Here is a 12,240-nt window from a genome sequence, read left to right as displayed (position 1 = left end):
TTCAATTCCACCCTTGGGCAACTGTCTGTGCAGAGTTTGCATATTCTCCCCATGTCTGCGTGGATATCCTTCAGGTACTTGGTTTCCTCACAGTGAACCGGCCATGCTAAATTTCCCATAGTATCCAGAGATATGCAGGGGAATTCAGACTTGCATGGATAGAATGGGGAACGCTCTTCGAAGGTTCAGTGCGGACTCAATGGGCCAAATGGCCTGCTTCCAATCTGTAGAGATTCTGTGATATCTACAAAAATTTAAAACATGATTGCTTACTTCTTACATTTAAGGAGGTATTTCAGAAAACCGAATAGATACTTTTCAATGACAAAGGGAAGTTTCAAGAGGCAATCTATGGCTAAGTAAAAGGTTAAAAGGTAGTGTCAAAGAAAAAGCATGTAATTGCAAAAAGACAGGTAGCAGGTCATAAAAGGACAGCAAAGAATGACTAAATGATTCGTAAGAAGGAGAACTTAAAGTTTGAGAAAATCTAGCTTCAATAAATAATTAATAAAAGCTAACACAATGAACATCTATAAAAAGTGAGTCTAGGAAATTAATAATAATAAATAAAGATATATGACACATGAACTGGATGGGTACTTTACATCATTCTTCACTATGCAGGATACACCCAGAAGAGGCTTTAAATCAGGAAGTGGTAGGATCAAAAACTCTCAACAGCAAATTGTTGGAGCCGTGAGATGAGAAGACTCTCATTCCTGATGGATTTTATAGAAGTAGCTAGTGAGACAGTTGATGTTTTATCTTTAATTTTTCTAAAATTCCCTAAATTTGGGATGGTTCTGTTAGATTGGAACACAGCGAGTGTAACTCCTTTGCTCAAAAGGAGGGAGGTAGGCAGCAGGAAACTATAAGTCAGATAGTTTAACATTTGTTGCTGAAAAGCTGTTATTAAAAGTGCTAGCATTGGACACTGAAAACATTCAAGGTTATCAGGCAGAGTCAATGTGATGTTGTGAAAGGAAAATCAAGTTTAACCTATTTACTGGAGGTCTTTGTGCAAGTGACATTCGGTGGATAAAAGGAAACCAGTGAATTTACTTCTAGTCTCAGAAGACATTTAACAGGGTCACTTGAAAGGTTATAGTGGAAGAAAAAACCGTATGGTATAAGGATAACATATTCACATGGAGCAAAATATAGGCTGGCTAACCAAACAAAGATGGCAAAAATTGGTAAATTTTTGGAAGGAATGTACAGTAGTCAATACCACTGCAAAGTGGACTAGAAGGAACTCTATTAAGTAGCAGAAGAGGAGAGAAGTGAATTTACTAAGATAATGCTGGTAGGGTGCATTTATAATTGCTCTAAATGAGAAAGCATCTAAAATAGGGTCAGTTAAGTACTTTTATTTTTATTAATTACATATGTTAATGTGTTATGTTCCTCTGGGCTATGCAGGCTGACGACCATGCTTGCAGGAATGGTGTTAAGCTGCAGCCACTATGTTGGAGATGTGGCTACTGATGGACTCACTGCAGGGCATCAGTGAAGCCAAGATTGTCATGAACAACATATTGAGTGAGGTGGTCAAACTGCAGGTAAAAAACTAAACAGGCAGAAAGTGAATGGGTGATCAACAATACAGAAAGGCACGCAACCCCAGTGGCCGCCCCCTCTCTAAAGGACAATTCTGCATACTGTTGGGGACTTCTCAGGGGATGGCAGTGGGAGAAAGGTCCATGACAACACAGATGGTTCTGCTGCACAAAACAGGAAGAGCTAATGCGATAGGAGATACTATAGTAAGGTACTTTAGTAAGGAGATACTTTAGTAGATACTTTAGACAGGCATTTCTGCAGCTGCAAATAGGATTCTAAGATGGTATGTTACTGCCCTAGCGCAAGGATGTCGATGAGAGGCTACAGGGCATTCTAAAGGAGGAGGGTGAACACCAATGGTTGTGGTACATATCCGTACCAATGATATAGGACCTCAACTTTTTTTAAAACCTATGAGCCAGTACAGGGAGTTAGGTTGTAAATTTAATTAGTAGTAAGGCAGTGATATAAGGATACTAGGGCATTGTGCTAATGAGTATAGAAATAACATATATCATTTGAATACATGACTGAAGAAATAGAGTAGGAGGGAGCGATTTAAATTCATGAGACAATGGGGCCAGCACAAACAGGACATCTGGGCAGGACCAGGCCCAATATCCGTAAGGATGCTGTTTGCTAGTGCTGTTGGAGAGGGTTTAACCTGGAATGGTTTAGGGATGGGAACTTGAGCGGAGAGGAAAGGAAAGGGAAATCAAAAATCATGATCAAGGCAGAAAATCAAGGGTGAGAAACAAATAAGGCCATAGTGCAAAATAAAGACAAGATGACAAACAAGTTTAAAAAGACAAGCATTTGTAATAAGGTAGATGAACTAACAGTGCCAAAAACAGTTACACAGTTATGACATACTTGCAATTACACCAACATGACAACAGGGTAACCAGGATGGGAACTGAACATACAAGGGTATCCAAGGTTTAGGAAGGACTGACAAATAAGGAAAAATGGTAGGTTAGGATTAATGGTAAAAAAAATGAAAACAATGTCCTACTGAGATCAGAAATCATCACGTGGAATCTGTGTGGGTGCAGATAAGTAACAACAAGGCACAGAAAATGTTGGTGGGAATTGTCTTTTGGCCCCTAAACAGTAGTGGAGATTAGAGAAACAGGCAATAAGGTTACAATGATAATAATGGATGACTTTAGACCACATATAGATTAGCCAAACCAAATTAATAATATATTATGACTTGGAGGTGTCGATGTTGGATTGGGGTGGACAAAGTTGAAAATCACACAACACCAGGTTATAGTCCAACAGGTTTATTTGGAAGCACTAGCTTTCAGAGCACTGCTCCTTCATCAGATTGTTGTACTGAACCATGACCACCTAATGAAGAAGCAGCGCTCCAAAAGCTAGTGCTTCCACATAAACCTGTTGGACTATAACCTGCTATTGTGAGATTTTTAACTTTAACAATACATTGGAGGATTTCATGGAGTGCCAACTGCACTGAGGAACCAACTAGTGAGGTTATCCTAGAATGGATATTGTGCAATGAAAAAGGATCACACAGCAACAATCTTGCTGCGTGGGAAGAGGGACCATAAAATTATAGGATTGTTCATTAAGATGGAAAGTGAAGTTGAAACGAAAGTTAGCATCCTCAATCTAAATAAAATTAACTATTAGGGTATGAGACATGAGTTGGCAATGATAGTTTGGGGAATTGTACTAAAAGAACTGGCAGTGGATAAGTTGTGGCTGATATTTAACAAACGTATGTACAGATCATTCATTTTTATCTGGTGTAAAAGCAGAAGAGGAACGGTGGTTTAACCATACTTATAGAAAAAAATTAGGGAAATTAGAGAATATCTCCAAGCAGGAGACACAAATTTGCCAAAAACATGCAACAAGCTCTAGGACCAGGATCATCTTGGAATTCCGCAAGTGAAACATTTCTCAAGAAAAGGCAATAGAGTATGGATGCAAAATTACAGGGAACATAAAAACTGACTGTTAAAAATGTAAGTTCCTTACAGTCAGGAATGTGAGAAATTATAAAAGGAAACAAAGAATGGTAGAAAAATTGAACATTTATTTTGGTTCTTTTGAAAAGACAATAACTTTCCAGAAACGTCAGGAAAAGTTGAGAAGTAGGAATTGAAGAAAATCAGTGTTAGCAAAAAGAAAGATGCCAGAGAAATTAACAGGCTTAAAGGCTGATAACCTGCATTCACAATGTTAATGGAAGTTACTTTGGAAACATCTGATGCACTTGTGGACAAAGTGGATGTTTGCTGATGATCAGATGTTCAGATCCATTTGGAACTTCACAGATATTGAAGCAATCCCCATCCAAGTACAGCAAGACCTGTATCCAGGTTTAGGCTGAACATTCACGCCACACAAATGCAAGTCCCTCTCCAATAAGAGAAGATCTAACCACAGCCCGATGACACTTAAAGGCTTTTACAACATTGATAGTGGCAAATTCAATTTCCTGGTGGTTACTGTTGATCAGAAACTGAACTAGACTCACTATATAAGTACAGTAGCTACAAAGACTGGTCAGATGCAATGAATACTGCGGTGAGTAACTCATCTTCTAACTCCATAAAGCTTATCTAGCATTTGCAAGAAACAAGTCAGGAGTGTGACGGAATCCCCACTTGCCTGGATGTGTACATCTCCAACAATACACAAAAAGCTTGACTCTATCCAGGACAAAGCAGTTTGCTGGATTGTTCTGGATGTTGTGCCATTCAGTTCCTCCAACACCAAAACTCAGCAGCAGCAGTATATACAATGTACAAGATACACTGCAGAAATCTGCCAAAGATTGTTAGAAAGAACTTCCTAAATCCAAGATCAATTCTATCTAGATGGAGAAGAGCAGCAATAACACGGAAACACCACCACTTGCAAATTCCCCTTTGAGCCTTTCACCATCCTGACTTAGAAATATATCACTGTTCCTTCACTGTCGTTAGGTCAAAATCCTGGAATTCCCTCCCTAGCAGCACTGTAGGTTTATGTACAGTAGGTGGACTGCAATGGTTCATGAAGGCAATTCACTACCACTTTCTCAGGAAACAGGCAATAAATGCTGGCACAGCCAGCAACACCCACATCCAAGGACTGAACTTTTTTTAAATTCCAAAATGCTGTACATTCTGGAGCAGTTCCTATAAATTGGAGGGTGGCAAATGTAATCCCACTATATTAAAAAAAAGAGATAAAACAAGAGATTTACAGACTACTTAGCCTAACGTCAAGAGTGGGGAAAATGCTAGAGTCTTATTATAAAAGGCGTGATAACAGAACACTTAATAGGTATTCACACAATTAGATTAGATTAGATTAGATTACATTACATTACAATGTGGAAACAAGCCCTTCGGCCCAACATGTCCACACTGACCCGCCGAAGCGCAACCCACCAATTACCCTACATTTACCCCTGCACCTAACACTACGGGCAATTTAGCATGGCCAATTCACCTGACCTGCACATCTTTGGACTGTGCACCCGGAGGAAACCCACACAGACATGGGGAGAATGTGCAAACTCCACACAGTCAGTCGCCTGAGGCGGGAATTGAACCCGGGTCTCTGGCGCTGTGAGGCAGCAGTGCTAACCACTGTGCCACCGTTCCGCCCATAATTAGACAATGTCAACATGGGCTTATGAAGGGGAAATCATGGTTAACAAATTAAAGGACATTTTAGGGATGTAATTAGTACAACAGATAAGGGAGAACCAGTGGATGTTATATATTTGGATGTTGTGGTTCTGTTCGCTGAGCTGGGAATTTGTGTTGCAGATGTTTCGTCCCCTGTCTAGGTGACATCCTCAGTGCTTGGGAGCCTCCTGTGAAGCGCTTCTGTGATCTTTCCTCCGGCATTTGTAGTGGCTTGAATCTTCCGGTTGTCAGTTCCAGCTGTCAGTTGCAGTGATCGGTATATTGGGTCCAGATCGGTGTGCTTATTGATTGAATCTGTGCCATGCCTCTAGGAATTCCCTGGCTGTTCTCTGTTTGGCTTGTTCTATTGTAGTAATGTTGTCCCAGTCGAATTCATGTTGCTTGCCATCTGCGTGTGTGGCTACTAAGGATAGCTGGTCGTGTCGTTTCGTGGCTAGTTGGTGTTCATGGATGCGGATCGTTAGCTGTCTTCCTGTTTGTACTATGTAGTGTTTGTACAGTCCTTGCATGGGATTTTGTACACTACATTGGTTTTGCTCATGCTGGGTATCGGGTCCTTCGCTACAACACTACTATTATAGCATCCAGGGAACAGGAGAATCGACGTTTCGGGCATAAGTAATCTAAAATAGAACAGATAAAAGAGGAAGCTTCCCCTGGTTGGAGAAGAAGGGCTTATGCCCGAAACGTCAATTCTCCTGTTCCCTGGATGCTGCCTGACCTGCTGCGCTGTTCCAGCAACACATTTTCAGCATCCTTGTACATCAGTCAAGGAAAATTAGCAAGCAGGTGCAGCAGGTAATTATGAAAACAAATATTATAGCGGCCTTCATTGAAGAAGATTTGAGCTCAGAAGAATGGATGTTTTAGTGCAGTTCTACAGTGCCTTGGTAAAACTGCATCTGGAGTACTGTGTGAAGTTTTGATCTCCCTGTCTAAGAAAGAACATATTGCCACACAGGGAGTGCCGCCAAGATTCACTATGCTGATGCTGAGGATGGTAAGTCTGTTTTAAAAGGAGAGATTGGTTTGACTGGGTCTATACTCAGATGTTTTGAAGAATGGGGTCTGATTCAAATGTGTAAAATTCTAACAAGGCTAGGCAGAACATGGGCGGCACAGTGGTTAACACTGCTGCCTCACAGCGCCAGAAACCTGGGTTCAATTCCCGCCTCAGGCGATTCTCTGTGTGGAGTTTACACATTCGCCCGTGTCTGCGTGGGTTTCCTCCGGGTGCTCCGGTTTCCTCCCACAATCCAAAAATGTGCAGGCTAGGTGAATTGGCCATGCTAAATTGCCCGTAGTGTTAGGTGAAGGGGTAAATGTAGGGGAATGGGTATTAGTGGGTTGCGCTTTGGCGGGTCAGTGTGGACTTGTTGAGTCGAAGGGCCTGTTTCCACACTGTAAGTAATCTAAAATAGAACAGATAAAAGAGGAAGCTTCCCCTGGTTGGAGAGTCTCAGAATATAGGGTAGGCATGTAGGACAGAAATACTGATCATAACATGATAGACTTGTACAGTTTGAGAGGAAAGAACATCAGTCAGAATTAACAATGTTGAGGTTAAATACAGACCATTACAAAGCAAAGAGGACAGAGCTGGTTGGAGCGGACTGGGGAAGGAATTCAGCAAAAAAAAAAGAACGGATTGAGAAACAACAGACATATTCCAGCGAAGAAGGAGGATTTAGGAAGGGGATAAACTAACATGATTAAACAGGGAGGGAAGTTACGGAGAGCATTTGATTGAAAGAGAAAACATACAATGTGGCAAAAATAAGTGGTAAGACAGAGGATTGGGAATTTTTCTAAAAACTAACAAAATCAACAAAAAAAAAGTGACGGAGAAAATAAACTTTGTAGATAAACACACAAGTTATATCAAGATAGACAGCAGGAGCTTCCTGTATATAACGAAAGGAATGGAGAAGCTAAAATGAACATAGATCCCTTAAGAGAATGAGGCTTTAAAAAATATATATAGGGAAACCAAGAAATGGCAGAGGAGTTAAATATATACTTTGCATCACAGTAGGAGGTATCAACAGTATTAGGAAATTATTTATTCAACAAAAAAAAAGACAGGAAATAAATACAATGACTAAAACTAAAAGTGCGAGGGAAACTAACAGGGCTAAAGACTAACTGGATCTGACAAGATACATTCTAGGATATTAAAGGAAGTGGCTACAGAGATAGTGAATACACTTATAGTAATCTTCTTAGATTCTGGAAATGTCTTGAAGGAATGGAAAACCGCCAATGTAAAACCTTTATTTACAAAAGGAAGCAAAAAAGTAACAACTAGCTACAAGTAAGTTAGGTTAAATGTCTTTATTGGGAATGCAACAGCAGAGCATTCAGAAATATGACCAGAGTGAGTATGGCTTCATGAACGGAAAATAATGCCTGACAAGTTTATTACAATTCTTTGAAGTGGTAAGAAGCAGGATGAAGAGCAAGTACTGGATGTAATATATTTGTGCTTTCAAAAGGTATTTCATAAGGTATCACATATTAGGCTACTTAGTAACAATCGAAAATAGTATGTTGTATGGATGGAGGATGAGCTAACAGGTGACAATTGAGATAGGGGGATCATTTTTAATGTGATAGTCTGGAATAAGTGGAATGGCAAGGATCACAATTATTTACAAAACATTAATGGTTTAGATGAGGAAAGTGAATCTAGTTTGTGGACGATACAAAAATAGGCAGGAAGGCAAGTAGTGAAGATTACACAAACAGGCTGCAGAAGGATACAAACAGGTTAAGTGATGGCCTAAAAGATGGTTATTGAATTATTATGTGGAGAAATGACAGGTGGTGCACTTTGGCAGAAAAAAAAAAGAGCTGAATATTATTTAAATTAAAAAAGACCACAGCAAGTTATGGAACTTGCACAAATCACAAAACGCTAACATCCAAGCTCAGGTAATGGGGGAGGAATGGGAATGGAATATAAAATCAGTTGCTATACCTATTCAAGGCACTACTCGGACAACATTAGTCAGAATTAAACGTGTGAAGTTACATAAGGACAATTACAAAGCAAAGAGGATACGGTGAACAGGGCTGGGCCCATATCTATGACAAGATAAACTGCCATTGGAGACAGACCAAAAAGGCTCATGAGGTTGATACTAGGAATGGAGCGGCTGTCTTATGAGGACAGGTTTAGTAAATTGGGGCCTGTACTCAGAATGCAGAAGAATGAGAGGTAACCTTATTGAAATCGTCAAGATTCTCAGGGTAGATATGCTCAAGAGGAAAAGTCTGGGAGGAGAGGGAATACTCTAAAAAAAGTTGCAACTTGAGACAGATGAGGAGGAATTTCTTTCCTGGAGAATGGCAAATCAATGGAATTCTTACACAGAGGGCTGTTAAGGCTGGGTCATTAAGTATATTCAACGCTGAGGTGGACAAATTTTTAATCAGTCAGGGAATCAAGGGTTATGGGGGGGAAAGCAAAGCAGTGAAGTTGAGGATTATCAGATCAGCCATTATCTCATTGATTTGTGGAAGCAATGGGCTGAATGGCCTCCCTCTACTCCTACATTTTATGGTCTTATAGACTGAGATGACGAAACATTTCTTCACTCATAGTACACTGGCTATATTCAAGAAAAAGGTTGTTGAAGTTCAATTTTAAAGGAATCAAGGCATATGAAAAGAAAGCAGGAATGTGGCTTTGAGATAGAGAATTAGTTACCATCATATTTAATGGTGAGGAGGGCCAAATGGCCAACTTGTGCTCCTGGTTTCTATATTTCACTGGCAAAATGTTAGGAGTGGTGTTTCATAATGATTGCTACCGAGGCTTCAATTTTTAATAATTCGTATTAATGGATATGATGAAGGACTAAAGGTAAGCTTGATAAATATGCTGATTACTTAATCATAGATAGAAAACTCTTGTAGTCTTATTAAAGCAAGCTGCAAAAAGGACATCAGGAGGCAAAATAACAAATAGATTAAATAAGTGTGCAAAGAACTCTCAAATGGGAGAATAATGTGGGAAGATGTGACTGCCCATTTTGGCAAGAATAAAAATGCAGCATTTTATCTAATTGGTGAGAGATTGCAGAACTTTGAGGCACAGTGGGATCTGCAGGAATCCCAAACAATATAATTAATGAGGAATGAACATCATTGTTTATTATAAAGAGAACTGAACAAAGAAATATGGAGATTATGCTTCAGTTATAAGTAAGGGAGTGAACGGCTACTGGGGTTCAATGGGAATGTGGAGCAGTTAAATTGGCAATAGTCTTCGTTAATGAAAGAATAGGCTTGAGAGGCCAAGCAGCCTGCTCCAGCTCCGAATTCATACATTATGTTAATCTTAGAGGTAGAATTTTATCAGCAAACAACATATCTACGAACACGTGCATTAGGAGCAGGTTTAGGCCATTCAACACCTCAGACTTGCCCTAAGATTTATGGCTGACTTGATTGTGATCCCAACTCCATTTTCCCATCTACCACCTCTACCCGCTAACTCCTTTGTCAATCAAGAATCTAATTTGGTATTAAAAATATTCAATGACACTGCTTTTTTTGGTGAAAAGAATTCCACAGACTAACGACACTGGGAAAGAAAAAGATCCTCATCTACATCTTAAATAGGAAACCTCACGTTTTAAATTGGCACAATCTAGTTCCCATCTCTCACACAAGAGGAAAAATACTCTCAGTATCCACCATATTTAGTCCTCTCATTATTCTAAACATCATGGATACAGGCCCAATCTTTCCTCAGAAGACAACTCCTGAAGTCAGCATAATACACTTAACAACTATTCTTGAGTATGTAGACTAAAATTACACTGTACACTAAGCACAACCAACAGTTAACAATGATTGCAATGATGATTGTACTATCTTTCTGTGCAAAAATAGTTTCCTCATTTGTATATACTAGTGACAATATCAAAAAATAGCAAATTTGCTGTGGTGTGCTTTATGCATTCTGAGGCCATAAAAAGGGACTACAAAAATCCAAATAAAACAAAGAACCAAAAATGCTGGCGATCTAAAAAAAAACAGAAATTACTGGTGAAACTCAGCAGGTCTGGCAACATCTATGGGAAGAAGGCAGAGTTAATATTTCAAATCCAGGCTCTGATAAAAAGGTACCAGACTCAAAGCGTTAGCTCTGCTTTCTTGGATTTCATGACCACTTACTTGCCTGCAGAAACCATGGCATTTGCTAAATTTTCACATCCATCCAGGTCAAAACAGCATACAAATCATTGGCTGTAATTGTTTCACTACCAGTACAGAATATTAAATGAATCGGCAAATGATCAGACAATTCATCATCTGGAATTAGCTCCACTGAATTTGATTTAGACAGAACCATTGCTCCTTTTCACTGCAGGAGTCTTAATTTAATAGAAAGGCATATAAATTAGTGGGCTTTCCAATTACTCAGCCTTTTATATCCTAAAACAAGCATCATTGTAGCAACTGAATTCTTAAACTGAACCGAGCCATATCGATATTACTGAGTTGGTCGCCCATTTCTTAGATAGCATTTTATTTCCAAAATAACACATCCTCTGGTGCAGGTTAGACATAAACCTAGACCATGTGGCCCGAAGGTAGGATCACTCAGCCACAAGAGAAACGATGAAACAAGCCTCAAGATTTTTTTTTTAATGAACTGTTCAGATGTGATTTTATACACTCCTGGTACAGGTGGGAATCGAATCCAGCCCCTCTAGCTGAATGGTAGGAATATGACCACCGTGCCACAATAATCCTAATTTTTTTCAACTGTCCACTCTGCCAACTGGTTTGTAAACAGGAAACGCTATAAAATAATTAAAATCAGTCCAAGAAGTAACTCTACATTTCAGCAACGGATCAATGACAAAAAGAATGTTTTGTAGATTTCTCTTTGGGCGAAGAAAAAGACACGATTTGACTCGAAACAGCTGTCAGACAGCATCATAGACCACAAGTCGGTTCCCCTGTTTTGCTTTTTGGTAGATGCCCGGGGGGGTGGGGCCCACTTATCGTAGGGACAGATGGATGCCGTCTATTTGGTAAGTGTAAAACCTCCAAACGACCATGTTGTATTGAATCCTCCGACGTAGCGGGAACTGCGGGCATTCCCTTCGGAAAGCCGCGCGCGCCGCCTTCAACATTCGGCGGCGGTTGATGGTGGCGCGCAATTCCCGGACGCGTTCCGAGGGGCGAGGGTTTCACGCGCGGGGCCCAGTTTCCTCCCTCTGTCCCGTCTGTTACAGGCTCAACGGCCGCACACAGCTCACCGTGCTTTTCTTCGACACCATCTTATCCATCTTTTTCGCAATTCGGACAATATCATCCTCCTCCTTTTTACTCATCGTGCAGATTCTTTTGCAAGGGTTTTGTTTTTCCTCCGCCACCCTCACTTAAAATCCGTGCACAGCTCTTCTGACACGCAGCCGCAAGCACCGAACACTGAGAGAGAAAGCCCAAACTAATAGAACATCTATCATGTAGATAGCAAGGGAGTTCCAAACAGACCCAACTAATCAATAACTGAAGGCCTGGGCTTGTCAACTGCTCTACAGTTGGACGTTTTCCCTCACGCTGAGGAAGACTGAACTGATGTGTTATTGCAGGGCCGTTGATCCGGCTGTTGCTTTGCTTTTTGTGTTACAGTATTATCTTATGGTCAACTTCAGCTGGAAAGGACCACGATCATTGAAACCACCGTTCGTTAACTCGTTTTCTATGCTTAATACGTGGCTTTGAGTATTGACTATTGTTTAAAGAGGCATTCTTACAGAAGGCCAGCAATGATAATGATCGTTTATAGCCACTTTTGCTATTTTAGTACGTCATGTTTTTGTTTTGAACTTGCTATAAAACTAAAGTATGTTAGCATGATAGTGTCAGAAAGTTATCTATCAACATCTTGGGCTCTAATTTTCTACTATTCTACTAATTTTCTATTTCGAAAATACATTGTGGGAAACTGAGTTCTGAGGAAGGGTAACTCGAC

The 12,240-nt window shown here is 40.1% G+C and overlaps 1 protein-coding gene across 1 annotated transcript in view; it reads right to left on the bottom strand.

Annotated features, from left to right (window-relative positions):
* The window catches only part of tcea1 (transcription elongation factor A (SII), 1), an 85,071-nt gene extending 73,374 nt beyond the window's left edge, over positions 1 to 11,697 (bottom strand). Inside the window, exon 1 of the mRNA XM_043688334.2 lies at positions 11,522 to 11,697. Within this exon, the coding sequence (XP_043544269.2) occupies positions 11,522 to 11,596 (75 nt within the window). The 5' untranslated portion in view covers positions 11,597 to 11,697. The remainder of the gene's footprint in view (positions 1 to 11,521) is intronic.
* Positions 11,698 to 12,240: the final 543 nt, after the last annotated feature.

The sequence above is a fragment of the Chiloscyllium plagiosum genome, unplaced genomic scaffold, assembly GCF_037043375.1.
Source record: "Chiloscyllium plagiosum isolate Xiang-an unplaced genomic scaffold, Cpla_swu_hap1 HiC_scaffold_4, whole genome shotgun sequence".
In the NCBI taxonomy this organism is placed as follows: domain Eukaryota; kingdom Metazoa; phylum Chordata; class Chondrichthyes; order Orectolobiformes; family Hemiscylliidae; genus Chiloscyllium; species Chiloscyllium plagiosum.
Note: the sequence above shows the minus strand (reverse complement) of the source record. Positions and strands in the feature narration are given on the sequence as shown.